We start from the raw sequence: 18,904 nt of genomic DNA, 5'->3' as shown, positions 1-18,904 counted from the left end.
GATTGTGTTGCTGTTTTATGTGTGCTCGCACTTTAGAACCAGAGACTGCTTATATGGTCAGGAGACAGCACCAATGGCGGCAGTATTTTTATTTTTTTTTACAGTTAAATGATTGCTGTGCTGCTATACGAGGACTATTTACTCCGTTCTTCATTTTAAAGAGAACGTGTTGCATACGTATGATTAACTTGACAACTGTTATGATGATTATGTGTATAACTGTATTGTGATGGTCATGTCATGAAAGAGTAATGTTATATCGTATTTGCTTAACAAGGGAGATGGCGAGGTTCTGAGCATATAGCTGTGTGTCATCAGTATAATAGTGGAAGCTAATACCATTTTACGAATAATTTCACTGAGGGGAAGCATATATAATGAACATATATTATAAACAGAACCTTGTGGAACACCGAACATGACCTTAGTATGCTTAGCGAACTCACCATTTAGATCTACAAACTGATTGCGATCAGACAAATCGTAAAAAGAAAAAAAAGCGAAAAAAGAGGGCTGTTCTCTTAATCTGCCTATGTTCACTGTAAGTGTATCTGGTTTATTTCATTGTTTATAGCTTTGCAATTAGATTTAATGTCAGATGGAACCTTAATCACAATCTTCTTCTCTGTCACACTGCTCATAACCTCAGTTACACTTCTTCGGCTTCACAGGTCACATGTTATTAATTATTTTGTAATTAATAAGAGTCCCAGTGCTCAGGCTGCTAACATTGTCCAAACTGAGTCTGTTCTTTCTCTCTTTCTTTCTCTGTGTGTGTGTGTAGGAAAATAAGAGAGGACATGGGTCGATTCATCTTGTGACACAGTATTTGTGATCATTCATCCAAAGACAAGAAATCCCCAGGTCTCATTCCCACAGACAAAATGAAGTGAAACAGCAAGGTGAAAAAAAACAAACAAACTCTTTCTAAATCTATCCGGTGAAAAACAGTGCTAAAATGGAGAGGAAATGTCTCACAATACCAGTGGAATCATTATCTGGTACAATCAGCATCAGGGGAGTTTATCATTAATTAGAACTGAGAAAGTCAAATCTATTATTCCATCCTTTGGATTGAAGTTAATATATTTTTATTGGGTTACTGGTAAATGGTATATTTATGTGTTTTGAGGTTTTGTCCGTTCAAATGTGTTTGTTGTGAAAAACTTCATTTGTGAATTCTGGCCCAATTGTTCAGCTGTTGAAAATTCTTTTTAGCAATATCTTATTACTGATCATATTACTGATTAAGCTTTAGTTTGTGTTTGTTTGTTTGTTTGTTTGTTGAGCTCAGAATATTCCTTAAAATCTTTTTTAATAAAAAAAATGATTTTCTTCTACATTCCGAAGTTTTCTTTTCAAATATTTTCCCACATCACAGTAATGTTTCTGTTAATAAATCATGCAGTTCACTCAGTGGTGCAAATGATAACTTTATTTTAATCTGCACTGCATTAAGCAACAATAAGATCAATAATCCTCATAATAAATGCTGATTAAATGGCTAAAGCTTAAACTTTATGAAGCAGGTGTGTGTGTGTGTGTGTTGCATCTCAGTTGCAATATTAAGATTCATATTGTCCATTGATGCTGATTTCACGAACACAGAGACCAGAGATTTTAGGAGTAGTAACACTGAAACACAAACACACACACATCAATACAATCTCATCTACTCTTTTCTCATTTAGAAATTGATTTAATTTTTTTTTTATATATATTAAATTACATAATTACATTTTCAGATACTCACATGAAGCCTTGCTGTGGACAGTGTGATCCTGTCTTTTTAACATCCAGAATGTTTTGGACAGGAATCTTGCCAGTGAAGAAGTTGAAACAGCAGATCTCAGAGGCAATAGCTAAAGGTGAACAAGGTATAGATAAGGTTTCAAATAGAAATTTATTTTTAGTGAAAAATAAATGTGGAGAAAACATTATACATAAATGATTCCTTCAGGTTTTAAGGTTATGCAACATAACTGTCTTACCAACATACTATTATTATTATTATTATTATTATTATTATTATTAGTTGTAGTATTAAACTGTAATGATTGTTTTATTACTGATTAATCATAATTCTAATTCTATCAGTATAAGTTCATCTGTGAAATTTGCAGATGCACATTTTTAGACACTTTACTTTCTTTCTTTTTTTATTATTCTGTTTCTTACACTAAATGTGTTAATGCTTCCCATGAACAGGATACAGTTTCATTTTTCAATATATATAACTAATGTTGTACAGTTACATAAGAAAGCATATAATAAACTCACGCTTAGCCTCTGAGTAGAGCGCCATGATCATGACGAAGCCCAGGACCAGAAACACGCGACTCATCTTCATGTTCTCTGAATGTGTGATGAAGGCTTTTTAGATGCCTCTAAGATTACAGGCTTTTATACACTATATTGCCAAAAGTATTCGCTCACCCATCCAAATAATCAGAATCAGGTGTTCCAATCACTTCCATGGCCACAGGTGTATAAAATCAATCACCTAGGCATGCAGACTGTTTTTACAAACATTTGTGAAAGAATGGGTCGCTCTCAGGAGCTCAGTGAATTCCAGCGTGGAACTGTGATAGGATGCCACCTGTGCAACAAATCCAGTCGTGAAATTTCCTCGCTCCTAAATATTCCACAGTCAACTGTCAGCTGTATTATAAGAACGTGGAAGTGTTTGGGAACGACAGCAACTCAGCCACGAAGTGGTAGGCCACGTAAACTGACGGAGCGGGGTCAGCGGATGCTGAGGCGCATAGTGCGAAGAGGTCGCCAACTTTCTGCAGAGTCAATCGCTACAGACCTCCAAACTTCATGTGGCCTTCAGATTAGCTCAAGAACAGTGCGCAGAGAGCTTCATGGAATGGGTTTCCATGGCCGAGCAGCTGCATCCAAGCCATACATCACCAAGTGCAATGCAAAGCGTCGGATGCAGTGGTGTAAAGCACGCCGCCACTGGACTCTAGAGCAGTGGAGACGCGTTCTCTGGAGTGACGAATCGCGCTTCTCCATCTGGCAATCTGATGGACCAGTCTGGGTTTGGTGGTTGCCAGGAGAACGGTACTTGTCTGACTGCATTGTGCCAAGTGTAAAGTTTGGTAGAGGGGGGATTATGGTGTGGGGTTGTTTTTCAGGAGCTGGGCTTGGCCCCTTAGTTCCAGTGAAAGGAACTCTGAATGCTTCAGCATGCCAAGACATTTTGGACAATTCCATGCTCCCAACTTTGTGGGAACAGTTTGGAGCTGGCCCCTTCCTCTTCCAACATGACTGATTCACAAAGTGAATTGGTGATTGTTTTAATAGCCCCTCTGCAAGAGCAGCTGCCCTAGGGCTGCATAACCGGAAGGGCCTGAGATACGGTTGTGCAAGGCAAGCTAATGTGTTTACACAAGGCTGCATGGTCAGGTCAGTTAGGGTTTAGGTAAAATAGGGTTAATGTTGGTCCAACAGTAGTGTGTAAAATTGTGTGGTAGAATGAGTAAATGAGATTTATGTTGTTATTGTCTTATGTGATCTTGCAAATGTTGGTGTATTATCAGCTGATTCCCCTGCAATTGCCTTTGTCTAATTTATATCATTTTCTAGAATTAAATAATAGTTTTCAGGTTAGAAGAGTAACTGCTACACGGTTTTTAACCATTCTTAACCATTCTACCATTCCTTGTTTTATACTCCATGTTCAAATAGAATATGACTTTATATGTGTACTGTTACCAAGACCTCAGAAGCATTCTGAGAAGAATAGATCCAACCATAAAAACATAAATATTACTTGTGTTCAGGACAGTATAGGGAGAAAGGATGTTTAATGATCCCCTGGCACTAGGAGCCCAAGAGCTGTAGGAATACACAGGTTCACAAAACCAGCATAGGCTTAGGTTATTGGAACATATTTTGAGACGACAACAACAACAACAATAATAATAATAATAATAATAATAATAATAAATAGCAAACAGATGTTTCCTTCATCTCTCTTTCTCACACACACATCCATTGAAAATGGATAAAGTGCCATACGCTTTCACTTCCTCATATGCAGGCAATTGGTTTGAGGAGAAAAACAATTTTTTTAAAAAAAGGAAGAAGCGGTGAAGAAGGGGGGGGACAAGAAGGCGAAAGACAGAGAGAGGGAAGGCCTCTGCCCTATGCACATTTAACAAGAACAGGGAAAAATGTCTCCAAGCAGAAGGCCGATGGTGATAAAAGAAGAATGAATGATGGATAGAGAAAGAGAAGTCCTGAGAAACAATGTAGTAGTAAGTATTCAGAGTAGTATTGCAAAGGGTTTATACGTCTCCTCAAGCACAGCAAGGAAACTCAGATTGACATAATGAAGGAAAGAAAGCGACAGCTACCCAAGGCTGGCCCATGAGAGTGCAGGGACAAAGGCAAGGGCCAGGAAGGAGGCAGAAATGCTGGCAACTGGAGTTGAAGATAGCCAAAAGAAGCCCGAGGGGAAGCTCTTGCAGAATGTCAACACTTCATCAAAGACATGAATCAACTACTATGAATGGTGTACTATGAATTCTCATGTATAGGCCAGGAAGTTTCTGGGATCCCCCTCTCACACAATTCAATAAATATCACTGGCTTTTCAGGGACAACACAAATATTGAAGTTTATAGACCATGAGACAATAATGATTGAAGATGCCACAGTACTGGCACCATTTTTTATATTTACCAGAATCCCCAGTGAACCTGCTTGGAAGAGATCTACTGTGCAGACTGGGAGCAAGAAAATAGATTGCAGTCCCACAAGACTTTGGTGACTTTCCCAGAAGAAACATCATTAGGACAATATTGACCTAGACTAAATCAGACCTACCTGAAGTGAAGACTACAAGCTATGCGACAAGACTTCAGAGAAGCAAGAAGACCCTTTATTGCACAAAGTACTTTGACCAGAAAAACAAAGATGAAGAATTCAGATGAGGGATGTTGAATGCATGGATGGAAGGAAAACAACTAAATGTAACCACATCAGATTTGATAATAGACCCAAGGAGTAGCTCTAATATATAAGCTTGGAAACTGATACTGTGTACTGGGCACTGCTCCACACGTCTCTCTCATAGTAGCCGAAGAATTTGAGCCCGAAGACTTAGGAGCTAGGGTTAGGGAGGTAGAACAGGTCAGGGATTGAGACCCACTAGTTATCTGTACATGCATATTTCACTAGATGGTAACAGAAGGTAAAGGGCAGCATGATAGCTACACATATGGGTATGCTGTTGTCATCACACCCACTAGTAGTGTGCTTTCTACCTCTCTGAGAACCACTTTCTGATTGATAGTTTGGTATTTAGCAACAATGCTTTAAAATCTGATTAGGCCAGTGGCTGTCTGCCTCCCAGGCTTAGAGGATGCTTGTCTCATGTCTGTAGCAGCCAAAGCTATTCCTTTGGGTCTGATACACATAAGACCATTTCAACTATGGCTCAGGAGCAGGAGTTTTCACCTCTGCAGACACCCTTTTCATGGTCACAAGGGTTATGCGTCACAAGCTTCATACCCTTCTTATGTAGACAGACCCTGGTCTCTTGCCTTCTGCACAGTGCCAGGGGGCTAATCCTGCAGATGGTGTCTCAGTGGTTCTGGAGGGGCTTCTCCAAGCCCCCTTTGAGCCAGTGGAGTCAGCCACTGAGAAGTTTCTGACCCTGGAATGGCTCTGCTATAATATCTGCTGTGCCCAGTTCGGGGTCTTAGCACTTATGCCCATTGCTTGAGCGCATGGCATGAGTCCTCTTCCTTTCCTACCTCCAAGCAGCACAGTGTGCAAGGTAGTAGTAGCTATCTCCTAGGCCTATGAGGTGCCCTGTGTGGCTTCACCTCTAGGGGTTACAGCTCACTCCACTAGGTGTATTGCCTTGTCCAGCACTCTGGCTGTGTGCCGGTGTTGGTATTGACATTCCCATAGCGTCAGCCATGATGCAGCATCGAGTTCCCTCGAAAAGAAAGTGCACCAGGTTACGTATGTAACCCGGTTCACTGAGTAGGGAACGAGACACTGCATTGCTAGCTACCACCAGACATTCAATTGTGCTTCCTTCAGACAAGTAGAAGCTGGAGTAATCTGACATTGTTTAAAATACAACCTTTAATAATTGACAGGACATTTCGGTGTGTATTATTTCACTTGTATTATATTATTATTTCATGCATATTATATTATTTCACTTCACAAGAACAATCGAACATTGACGCATAATCAACACCTGCTGCTTGTCTGCTTCACCAGCATGTGGTGCAAGCGAGTTTGATGAGATAATAGCAACAGGTAGACAGAGGCTATCACATCACACTCAGGGATTTTCGTAATTCATATTACACCTTACATAACGTCTGACACTTTCCATTTCATTTTCTATGCTTTCTATCTTCCATCTTGGTTTCATAATGTTTATCTTGTTTACATTGCTTAATATTTGGAGGTGTTCATAAACCCCGGTAACGTTGAGACAAAGATTGTGTTGCTGTTTTATGTGTGCTCGCACTTTAGAACCAGAGACTGCTTATATGGTCAGGAGACAGCACCAATGGCGGCAGTATTTTTATTTTTTTTTACAGTTAAATGATTGCTGTGCTGCTATACGAGGACTATTTACTCCGTTCTTCATTTTAAAGAGAACGTGTTGCATACGTATGATTAACTTGACAACTGTTATGATGATTATGTGTATAACTGTATTGTGATGGTCATGTCATGAAAGAGTAATGTTATATCGTATTTGCTTAACAAGGGAGATGGCGAGGTTCTGAGCATATAGCTGTGTGTCATCAGTATAATAGTGGAAGCTAATACCATTTTACGAATAATTTCACTGAGGGGAAGCATATATAATGAACATATATTATAAACAGAACCTTGTGGAACACCGAACATGACCTTAGTATGCTTAGCGAACTCACCATTTAGATCTACAAACTGATTGCGATCAGACAAATCGTAAAAAGAAAAAAAAGCGAAAAAAGAGGGCTGTTCTCTTAATCTGCCTATGTTCACTGTAAGTGTATCTGGTTTATTTCATTGTTTATAGCTTTGCAATTAGATTTAATGTCAGATGGAACCTTAATCACAATCTTCTTCTCTGTCACACTGCTCATAACCTCAGTTACACTTCTTCGGCTTCACAGGTCACATGTTATTAATTATTTTGTAATTAATAAGAGTCCCAGTGCTCAGGCTGCTAACATTGTCCAAACTGAGTCTGTTCTTTCTCTCTTTCTTTCTCTGTGTGTGTGTGTGTGTAGGAAAATAAGAGAGGACATGGGTCGATTCATCTTGTGACACAGTATTTGTGATCATTCATCCAAAGACAAGAAATCCCCAGGTCTCATTCCCACAGACAAAATGAAGTGAAACAGCAAGGTGAAAAAAAACAAACAAACTCTTTCTAAATCTATCCGGTGAAAAACAGTGCTAAAATGGAGAGGAAATGTCTCACAATACCAGTGGAATCATTATCTGGTACAATCAGCATCAGGGGAGTTTATCATTAATTAGAACTGAGAAAGTCAAATCTATTATTCCATCCTTTGGATTGAAGTTAATATATTTTTATTGGGTTACTGGTAAATGGTATATTTATGTGTTTTGAGGTTTTGTCCGTTCAAATGTGTTTGTTGTGAAAAACTTCATTTGTGAATTCTGGCCCAATTGTTCAGCTGTTGAAAATTCTTTTTAGCAATATCTTATTACTGATCATATTACTGATTAAGCTTTAGTTTGTGTTTGTTTGTTTGTTTGTTTGTTGAGCTCAGAATATTCCTTAAAATCTTTTTTAATAAAAAAAATGATTTTCTTCTACATTCCGAAGTTTTCTTTTCAAATATTTTCCCACATCACAGTAATGTTTCTGTTAATAAATCATGCAGTTCACTCAGTGGTGCAAATGATAACTTTATTTTAATCTGCACTGCATTAAGCAACAATAAGATCAATAATCCTCATAATAAATGCTGATTAAATGGCTAAAGCTTAAACTTTATGAAGCAGGTGTGTGTGTGTGTGTGTGTTGCATCTCAGTTGCAATATTAAGATTCATATTGTCCATTGATGCTGATTTCACGAACACAGAGACCAGAGATTTTAGGAGTAGTAACACTGAAACACAAACACACACACATCAATACAATCTCATCTACTCTTTTCTCATTTAGAAATTGATTTAATTTTTTTTTTATATATATTAAATTACATAATTACATTTTCAGATACTCACATGAAGCCTTGCTGTGGACAGTGTGATCCTGTCTTTTTAACATCCAGAATGTTTTGGACAGGAATCTTGCCAGTGAAGAAGTTGAAACAGCAGATCTCAGAGGCAATAGCTAAAGGTGAACAAGGTATAGATAAGGTTTCAAATAGAAATTTATTTTTAGTGAAAAATAAATGTGGAGAAAACATTATACATAAATGATTCCTTCAGGTTTTAAGGTTATGCAACATAACTGTCTTACCAACATACTATTATTATTATTATTATTATTATTATTATTATTATTAGTTGTAGTATTAAACTGTAATGATTGTTTTATTACTGATTAATCATAATTCTAATTCTATCAGTATAAGTTCATCTGTGAAATTTGCAGATGCACATTTTTAGACACTTTACTTTCTTTCTTTTTTTATTATTCTGTTTCTTACACTAAATGTGTTAATGCTTCCCATGAACAGGATACAGTTTCATTTTTCAATATATATAACTAATGTTGTACAGTTACATAAGAAAGCATATAATAAACTCACGCTTAGCCTCTGAGTAGAGCGCCATGATCATGACGAAGCCCAGGACCAGAAACACGCGACTCATCTTCATGTTCTCTGAATGTGTGATGAAGGCTTTTTAGATGCCTCTAAGATTACAGGCTTTTATACACTATATTGCCAAAAGTATTCGCTCACCCATCCAAATAATCAGAATCAGGTGTTCCAATCACTTCCATGGCCACAGGTGTATAAAATCAATCACCTAGGCATGCAGACTGTTTTTACAAACATTTGTGAAAGAATGGGTCGCTCTCAGGAGCTCAGTGAATTCCAGCGTGGAACTGTGATAGGATGCCACCTGTGCAACAAATCCAGTCGTGAAATTTCCTCGCTCCTAAATATTCCACAGTCAACTGTCAGCTGTATTATAAGAACGTGGAAGTGTTTGGGAACGACAGCAACTCAGCCACGAAGTGGTAGGCCACGTAAACTGACGGAGCGGGGTCAGCGGATGCTGAGGCGCATAGTGCGAAGAGGTCGCCAACTTTCTGCAGAGTCAATCGCTACAGACCTCCAAACTTCATGTGGCCTTCAGATTAGCTCAAGAACAGTGCGCAGAGAGCTTCATGGAATGGGTTTCCATGGCCGAGCAGCTGCATCCAAGCCATACATCACCAAGTGCAATGCAAAGCGTCGGATGCAGTGGTGTATAAAGCACGCCGCCACTGGACTCTAGAGCAGTGGAGACGCGTTCTCTGGAGTGACGAATCGCGCTTCTCCATCTGGCAATCTGATGGACCAGTCTGGGTTTGGTGGTTGCCAGGAGAACGGTACTTGTCTGACTGCATTGTGCCAAGTGTAAAGTTTGGTAGAGGGGGGATTATGGTGTGGGGTTGTTTTTCAGGAGCTGGGCTTGGCCCCTTAGTTCCAGTGAAAGGAACTCTGAATGCTTCAGCATGCCAAGACATTTTGGACAATTCCATGCTCCCAACTTTGTGGGAACAGTTTGGAGCTGGCCCCTTCCTCTTCCAACATGACTGATTCACAAAGTGAATTGGTGATTGTTTTAATAGCCCCTCTGCAAGAGCAGCTGCCCTAGGGCTGCATAACCGGAAGGGCCTGAGATACGGTTGTGCAAGGCAAGCTAATGTGTTTACACAAGGCTGCATGGTCAGGTCAGTTAGGGTTTAGGTAAAATAGGGTTAATGTTGGTCCAACAGTAGTGTGTAAAATTGTGTGGTAGAATGAGTAAATGAGATTTATGTTGTTATTGTCTTATGTGATCTTGCAAATGTTGGTGTATTATCAGCTGATTCCCCTGCAATTGCCTTTGTCTAATTTATATCATTTTCTAGAATTAAATAATAGTTTTCAGGTTAGAAGAGTAACTGCTACACGGTTTTTAACCATTCTTAACCATTCTACCATTCCTTGTTTTATACTCCATGTTCAAATAGAATATGACTTTATATGTGTACTGTTACCAAGACCTCAGAAGCATTCTGAGAAGAATAGATCCAACCATAAAAACATAAATATTACTTGTGTTCAGGACAGTATAGGGAGAAAGGATGTTTAATGATCCCCTGGCACTAGGAGCCCAAGAGCTGTAGGAATACACAGGTTCACAAAACCAGCATAGGCTTAGGTTATTGGAACATATTTTGAGACGACAACAACAACAACAATAATAATAATAATAATAATAATAATAATAAATAGCAAACAGATGTTTCCTTCATCTCTCTTTCTCACACACACATCCATTGAAAATGGATAAAGTGCCATACGCTTTCACTTCCTCATATGCAGGCAATTGGTTTGAGGAGAAAAACAATTTTTTTAAAAAAAGGAAGAAGCGGTGAAGAAGGGGGGGGACAAGAAGGCGAAAGACAGAGAGAGGGAAGGCCTCTGCCCTATGCACATTTAACAAGAACAGGGAAAAATGTCTCCAAGCAGAAGGCCGATGGTGATAAAAGAAGAATGAATGATGGATAGAGAAAGAGAAGTCCTGAGAAACAATGTAGTAGTAAGTATTCAGAGTAGTATTGCAAAGGGTTTATACGTCTCCTCAAGCACAGCAAGGAAACTCAGATTGACATAATGAAGGAAAGAAAGCGACAGCTACCCAAGGCTGGCCCATGAGAGTGCAGGGACAAAGGCAAGGGCCAGGAAGGAGGCAGAAATGCTGGCAACTGGAGTTGAAGATAGCCAAAAGAAGCCCGAGGGGAAGCTCTTGCAGAATGTCAACACTTCATCAAAGACATGAATCAACTACTATGAATGGTGTACTATGAATTCTCATGTATAGGCCAGGAAGTTTCTGGGATCCCCCTCTCACACAATTCAATAAATATCACTGGCTTTTCAGGGACAACACAAATATTGAAGTTTATAGACCCTGAGACAATAATGATTGAAGATGCCACAGTACTGGCACCATTTTTTATATTTACCAGAATCCCCAGTGAACCTGCTTGGAAGAGATCTACTGTGCAGACTGGGAGCAAGAAAATAGATTGCAGTCCCACAAGACTTTGGTGACTTTCCCAGAAGAAACATCATTAGGACAATATTGACCTAGACTAAATCAGACCTACCTGAAGTGAAGACTACAAGCTATGCGACAAGACTTCAGAGAAGCAAGAAGACCCTTTATTGCACAAAGTACTTTGACCAGAAAAACAAAGATGAAGAATTCAGATGAGGGATGTTGAATGCATGGATGGAAGGAAAACAACTAAATGTAACCACATCAGATTTGATAATAGACCCAAGGAGTAGCTCTAATATATAAGCTTGGAAACTGATACTGTGTACTGGGCACTGCTCCACACGTCTCTCTCATAGTAGCCGAAGAATTTGAGCCCGAAGACTTAGGAGCTAGGGTTAGGGAGGTAGAACAGGTCAGGGATTGAGACCCACTAGTTATCTGTACATGCATATTTCACTAGATGGTAACAGAAGGTAAAGGGCAGCATGATAGCTACACATATGGGTATGCTGTTGTCATCACACCCACTAGTAGTGTGCTTTCTACCTCTCTGAGAACCACTTTCTGATTGATAGTTTGGTATTTAGCAACAATGCTTTAAAATCTGATTAGGCCAGTGGCTGTCTGCCTCCCAGGCTTAGAGGATGCTTGTCTCATGTCTGTAGCAGCCAAAGCTATTCCTTTGGGTCTGATACACATAAGACCATTTCAACTATGGCTCAGGAGCAGGAGTTTTCACCTCTGCAGACACCCTTTTCATGGTCACAAGGGTTATGCGTCACAAGCTTCATACCCTTCTTATGTAGACAGACCCTGGTCTCTTGCCTTCTGCACAGTGCCAGGGGGCTAATCCTGCAGATGGTGTCTCAGTGGTTCTGGAGGGGCTTCTCCAAGCCCCCTTTGAGCCAGTGGAGTCAGCCACTGAGAAGTTTCTGACCCTGGAATGGCTCTGCTATAATATCTGCTGTGCCCAGTTCGGGGTCTTAGCACTTATGCCCATTGCTTGAGCGCATGGCATGAGTCCTCTTCCTTTCCTACCTCCAAGCAGCACAGTGTGCAAGGTAGTAGTAGCTATCTCCTAGGCCTATGAGGTGCCCTGTGTGGCTTCACCTCTAGGGGTTACAGCTCACTCCACTAGGTGTATTGCCTTGTCCAGCACTCTGGCTGTGTGCCGGTGTTGGTATTGACATTCCCATAGCGTCAGCCATGATGCAGCATCGAGTTCCCTCGAAAAGAAAGTGCACCAGGTTACGTATGTAACCCGGTTCACTGAGTAGGGAACGAGACACTGCATTGCTAGCTACCACCAGACATTCAATTGTGCTTCCTTCAGACAAGTAGAAGCTGGAGTAATCTGACATTGTTTAAAATACAACCTTTAATAATTGACAGGACATTTCGGTGTGTATTATTTCACTTGTATTATATTATTATTTCATGCATATTATATTATTTCACTTCACAAGAACAATCGAACATTGACGCATAATCAACACCTGCTGCTTGTCTGCTTCACCAGCATGTGGTGCAAGCGAGTTTGATGAGATAATAGCAACAGGTAGACAGAGGCTATCACATCACACTCAGGGATTTTCGTAATTCATATTACACCTTACATAACGTCTGACACTTTCCATTTCATTTTCTATGCTTTCTATCTTCCATCTTGGTTTCATAATGTTTATCTTGTTTACATTGCTTAATATTTGGAGGTGTTCATAAACCCCGGTAACGTTGAGACAAAGATTGTGTTGCTGTTTTATGTGTGCTCGCACTTTAGAACCAGAGACTGCTTATATGGTCAGGAGACAGCACCAATGGCGGCAGTATTTTTATTTTTTTTTACAGTTAAATGATTGCTGTGCTGCTATACGAGGACTATTTACTCCGTTCTTCATTTTAAAGAGAACGTGTTGCATACGTATGATTAACTTGACAACTGTTATGATGATTATGTGTATAACTGTATTGTGATGGTCATGTCATGAAAGAGTAATGTTATATCGTATTTGCTTAACAAGGGAGATGGCGAGGTTCTGAGCATATAGCTGTGTGTCATCAGTATAATAGTGGAAGCTAATACCATTTTACGAATAATTTCACTGAGGGGAAGCATATATAATGAACATATATTATAAACAGAACCTTGTGGAACACCGAACATGACCTTAGTATGCTTAGCGAACTCACCATTTAGATCTACAAACTGATTGCGATCAGACAAATCGTAAAAAGAAAAAAAAGCGAAAAAAGAGGGCTGTTCTCTTAATCTGCCTATGTTCACTGTAAGTGTATCTGGTTTATTTCATTGTTTATAGCTTTGCAATTAGATTTAATGTCAGATGGAACCTTAATCACAATCTTCTTCTCTGTCACACTGCTCATAACCTCAGTTACACTTCTTCGGCTTCACAGGTCACATGTTATTAATTATTTTGTAATTAATAAGAGTCCCAGTGCTCAGGCTGCTAACATTGTCCAAACTGAGTCTGTTCTTTCTCTCTTTCTTTCTCTGTGTGTGTGTGTAGGAAAATAAGAGAGGACATGGGTCGATTCATCTTGTGACACAGTATTTGTGATCATTCATCCAAAGACAAGAAATCCCCAGGTCTCATTCCCACAGACAAAATGAAGTGAAACAGCAAGGTGAAAAAAAACAAACAAACTCTTTCTAAATCTATCCGGTGAAAAACAGTGCTAAAATGGAGAGGAAATGTCTCACAATACCAGTGGAATCATTATCTGGTACAATCAGCATCAGGGGAGTTTATCATTAATTAGAACTGAGAAAGTCAAATCTATTATTCCATCCTTTGGATTGAAGTTAATATATTTTTATTGGGTTACTGGTAAATGGTATATTTATGTTTTGAGGTTTTGTCCGTTCAAATGTGTTTGTTGTGAAAAACTTCATTTGTGAATTCTGGCCCAATTGTTCAGCTGTTGAAAATTCTTTTTAGCAATATCTTATTACTGATCATATTACTGATTAAGCTTTAGTTTGTGTTTGTTTGTTTGTTTGTTTGTTGAGCTCAGAATATTCCTTAAAATCTTTTTTAATAAAAAAAATGATTTTCTTCTACATTCCGAAGTTTTCTTTTCAAATATTTTCCCACATCACAGTAATGTTTCTGTTAATAAATCATGCAGTTCACTCAGTGGTGCAAATGATAACTTTATTTTAATCTGCACTGCATTAAGCAACAATAAGATCAATAATCCTCATAATAAATGCTGATTAAATGGCTAAAGCTTAAACTTTATGAAGCAGGTGTGTGTGTGTGTGTGTGTGTTGCATCTCAGTTGCAATATTAAGATTCATATTGTCCATTGATGCTGATTTCACGAACACAGAGACCAGAGATTTTAGGAGTAGTAACACTGAAACACAAACACACACACATCAATACAATCTCATCTACTCTTTTCTCATTTAGAAATTGATTTAATTTTTTTTTTATATATATTAAATTACATAATTACATTTTCAGATACTCACATGAAGCCTTGCTGTGGACAGTGTGATCCTGTCTTTTTAACATCCAGAATGTTTTGGACAGGAATCTTGCCAGTGAAGAAGTTGAAACAGCAGATCTCAGAGGCAATAGCTAAAGGTGAACAAGGTATAGATAAGGTTTCAAATAGAAATTTATTTTTAGTGAAAAATAAATGTGGAGAAAACATTATACATAAATGATTCCTTCAGGTTTTAAGGTTATGCAACATAACTGTCTTACCAACATACTATTATTATTATTATTATTATTAGTTGTAGTATTAAACTGTAATGATTGTTTTATTACTGATTAATCATAATTCTAATTCTATCATAAGAATCATAACGAAAAGTCAAAGTTCATCTGTGAAATTTGCAGATGCACATTTTTAGACACTTTACTTTCTTTCTTTTTTATTATTCTGTTTCTTACACTAAATGTGTTAATGGTTCCCATGAACAGGATACAGTTTCATTTTTCAATATATATAACTAATGTTGTACAGTTACATAAGAAAGCATATAATAAACTCACGCTTAGCCTCTGTGTAGAGCGCCATGATCATGATGAAGCCCAGGACCAGAAACACGCGACTCATCTTCATGTTCTCTGAATGTGTGATGAAGGCTTTTTAGATGCCTCTAAGATTACAGGCTTTTATAGATCTCCCTCACACACACACACACCCACCCACAAACACAAACATCCCTCCTCTCACCAAATCCTCCTTTTTTTGGTTTCTGGAATCAGCTGAAAATTGGATTGCAAAATTGGATTGCAAAAAGGAAGTTCATTTAAATCAGTGCTGAGTCAGTAAAAAAACCAAAACCAGTAAGGAAACAATGGAGTAATTTTTTTTGGCCAAAACAAAGAGAGAAGACACATTTGAGATAAAGCAATAAGAAACAGAATAAACAGTTATCATGATAAGATGCATGTAAGAAACCATCACTACTTTAAAAGTTAGGCCTCAGTACACCGTTATAGAGTAGGATATAGTACGATAAGCACACATTATAGAGTAAACACATGAACAATATTATCAATAGAGAATAATAAAAGGAATGAGGAAAGTGAATTGGTGATTGTTTTAATAGCCCCTCTGCAAGAGCAGCTGCCCTAGGGCTGCATAACCGGAAGGGCCTGAGATACGGTTGTGCAAGGCAAGCTAATGTGCTTACACAGGGCTGCATGGTCAGGTCGGTTAGGGTTTAGGTAAAATAGGGTTAATGTTGGTCCAACAGTAGTGTGTAAAATTGTGTGGTAGAATGAGTAAATGAGATTTATGTTGTTATTGTCTTATGTGATCTTGCAAATGTTGGTGTATTATCAGCTGATTCCCCTGCAATTGCCTTTGTCTAATTTATATCATTTTCTAGAATTAAATAATAGTTTTCAGGTTAGAAGAGTAACTGCTACACGGTTTTTAACCATTCTTAACCGTTCTACCATTCCTTGTTTTATACTCCATGTTCAAATAGAATATGACTTTATATGTGTACTGTTACCAAGACCTCAGAAGCATTCTGAGAAGAATAGATCCAACCATAAAAACATAAATATTACTTGTGTTCAGGACAGTATAGGGAGAAAGGATGTTTAATGATCCCCTGGCACTAGGAGCCCAAGAGCTGTAGGAATACACAGGTTCACAAAACCAGCATAGGCTTAGGTTATTGGAACATATTTTGAGACGACAACAACAACAACAATAATAATAATAATAATAATAATAATAATAATAAATAGCAAACAGATGTTTCCTTCATCTCTCTTTCTCACACACACATCCATTGAAAATGGATAAAGTGCCATACGCTTTCACTTCCTCATATGCAGGCAATTGGTTTGAGGAGAAAAACAATTTTTTTAAAAAAAGGAAGAAGCGGTGAAGAAGGGGGGGGACAAGAAGGCGAAAGACAGAGAGAGGGAAGGCCTCTGCCCTATGCACATTTAACAAGAACAGGGAAAAATGTCTCCAAGCAGAAGGCCGATGGTGATAAAAGAAAAGAATGAATGATGGATAGAGAAAGAGAAGTCCTGAGAAACAATGTAGTAGTAAGTATTCAGAGTAGTATTGCAAAGGGTTTATACGTCTCCTCAAGCACAGCAAGGAAACTCAGATTGACATAATGAAGGAAAGAAAGCGACAGCTACCCAAGGCTGGCCCATGAGAGTGCAGGGACAAAGGCAAGGGCCAGGAAGGAGGCAGAAATGCTGGCAACTGGAGTTGAAGATAGCCAAAAGAAACCAGAGGGGAAGCTCTTGCAGAATGTCAACACTTCATCAAAGACATGAATCAACTACTATGAATGGTGTACTATGAATTCTCATGTATAGGCCAGGAAGTTTCTGGGATCCCCCTCTCACACAATTCAATAAATATCACTGGCTTTTCAGGGACAACACAAATATTGAAGTTTATAGACCATGAGACAATAATGACTGAAGATGCCACAGTACTGGCACCATTTTTTATATTTACCAGAATCCCCAGTGAACCTGCTTGGAAGAGATCTACTGTGCAGACTGGGAGCAAGAAAATAGATTGCAGTCCCACAAGACTTTGGTGACTTTCCCAGAAGAAACATCATTAGGACAATATTGACCTAGACTAAATCAGACCTACCTGAAGTGAAGACTACAAGCTATGCGACAAGACTTCAGAGAAGCAAGAAGACCCTTTATTGCACAAAGTACTTTGACCAGAAAAACAAAGATGAAGAATTCAGATGAGGGATGTTGAATGCATGGATGGAAGGAAAACAACTAAATGTAACCACATCAGATTTGATAATAGACCCAAGGAGTAGCTCTAATATATAAGCTTGGAAACTGATACTGTGTACTGGGCACTGCTCCACACGTCTCTCTCATAGTAGCCGAAGGATTTGAGCCCGAAGACTTAGGAGCTAGGATTAGGGAGGTAGAACAGGTCAGGGATTGAGACCCACTAGTTATCTGTACATGCATATTTCACTAGATGGTAACAGAAGGTAAAGGGCAGCATGATAGCTACACACATGGGTATGCTGTTGTCATCACACCCACTAGTAGTGTGCTTTCTACCTCTCTGAGAACCACTTTCTGATTGATAGTTTGGTATTTAGCAACAATGCTTTAAAATCTGATTAGGCCAGTGGCTGTCTGCCTCCCAGGCTTACAGGATGCTTGTCTCATGTCTGTAGCAGCCAAAGCTATTCCTTTGGGTCTGATACACATAAGACCATTTCAACTATGGCTCAGGAGCAGGAGTTTTCACCTCTGCAGACACCCTTTTCATGGTCACAAGGGTTATGCGTCACAAGCTTCATACCCTTCTTATGTAGACAGACCCTGGTCTCTTGCCTTCTGCACAGTGCCAGGGGGCTAATCCTGCAGATGGTGTCTCAGTGGTTCTGGAGGGGCTTCTCCAAGCCCCCTTTGAGCCAATGGAGTCAGCCACTGAGAAGTTTCTGACCCTGGAATGGCTCTGCTATAATATCTGCTGTGCCCAGTTCGGGGTCTTAGCACTTATGCCCATTACTTGAGCGCATGGCATGAGTCCTCTCCCTTTCCTACCTCCAAGTAGCACAGTGTGCAAGGTAGTAGAAGCTATCTCCTAGGCCTATGAGGTGCCCTGTGTGGCTTCACCTCTAGGGGTTACAGCTCACTCCACTAGGTGTATTGCCTTGTCCAGCACTCTGGCTGTGTGCCGGTGTTGGTATTGACATTCCCATAGCGTCAGCCATGATGTAGCATCGAGTTCCCTCGAAAAGAAAGTGCACCAGGTTACGTATGTAACCCGGTTCACTGAGTAGGGAACGAGACACTGCATTGCTAGCTACCACCAGACATTCAATTGTGCTTCCTTCAGACAAGTAGAAGCTGGAGTAATCTGACATAGATTCCCGTTTATGGTCTTCCTGGCATGCTCCACTTTGTCACATGACCAACCTGAGCCGAAAAATCAGTGTGATTTTACACAGAGCTTCAGACACAACTTCCACATAGAAGCATTCCCATAGCATCAGCCATGATGCAGTGTTTCGTTCACTTCTCAGGGAACCGGATTCAACAGGTAACCGAGTGTAGTTATGCTTTCATCAGTAGAGAAATGAACTCTCGCTTTAAGAGTAGGTGTAATTTTCTTCCTGAAAATACACACAAGGACCAACTTAATTTAAAATAATTCAAGGTAAATTTA

At 39.3% G+C, this 18,904-nt stretch overlaps 3 protein-coding genes across 3 annotated transcripts; all 3 read right to left on the bottom strand.

The window, feature by feature from the left end:
* Positions 1–1,433: 1,433 nt before the first annotated feature.
* Positions 1,434–2,427, bottom strand: LOC131358083 (regakine-1-like). Its single transcript, XM_058397601.1, has 3 exons — positions 2,281–2,427; positions 1,754–1,862; positions 1,434–1,635 (listed from the first exon to the last, which is right to left on the bottom strand). Exons 1-3 carry the CDS (start codon positions 2,348–2,350, stop codon positions 1,566–1,568), a joined length of 249 nt encoding a protein of 82 aa, XP_058253584.1. The 5' UTR covers positions 2,351–2,427; the 3' UTR covers positions 1,434–1,565.
* Positions 2,428–7,892: 5,465 nt separating this feature from the next.
* LOC131358072 (regakine-1-like) lies at positions 7,893–8,912 on the bottom strand. Its single transcript, XM_058397577.1, has 3 exons — positions 8,767–8,912; positions 8,237–8,345; positions 7,893–8,118 (listed from the first exon to the last, which is right to left on the bottom strand). The coding sequence occupies exons 1-3, from the start codon at positions 8,834–8,836 to the stop codon at positions 8,049–8,051; spliced, it is 249 nt and encodes an 82-aa protein (XP_058253560.1). The 5' UTR covers positions 8,837–8,912; the 3' UTR covers positions 7,893–8,048.
* Positions 8,913–14,383: 5,471 nt separating this feature from the next.
* Positions 14,384–15,413, bottom strand: LOC131358071 (C-C motif chemokine 13-like). Its single transcript, XM_058397575.1, has 3 exons — positions 15,253–15,413; positions 14,721–14,829; positions 14,384–14,602 (listed from the first exon to the last, which is right to left on the bottom strand). The coding sequence occupies exons 1-3, from the start codon at positions 15,320–15,322 to the stop codon at positions 14,533–14,535; spliced, it is 249 nt and encodes an 82-aa protein (XP_058253558.1). The 5' UTR covers positions 15,323–15,413; the 3' UTR covers positions 14,384–14,532.
* Positions 15,414–18,904: the final 3,491 nt, after the last annotated feature.

Source organism: Hemibagrus wyckioides, linkage group LG08 (genome assembly GCF_019097595.1).
Source record: "Hemibagrus wyckioides isolate EC202008001 linkage group LG08, SWU_Hwy_1.0, whole genome shotgun sequence".
Taxonomy (NCBI): domain Eukaryota; kingdom Metazoa; phylum Chordata; class Actinopteri; order Siluriformes; family Bagridae; genus Hemibagrus; species Hemibagrus wyckioides.
This window is presented reverse-complemented; position numbering and strand designations above follow the sequence as displayed.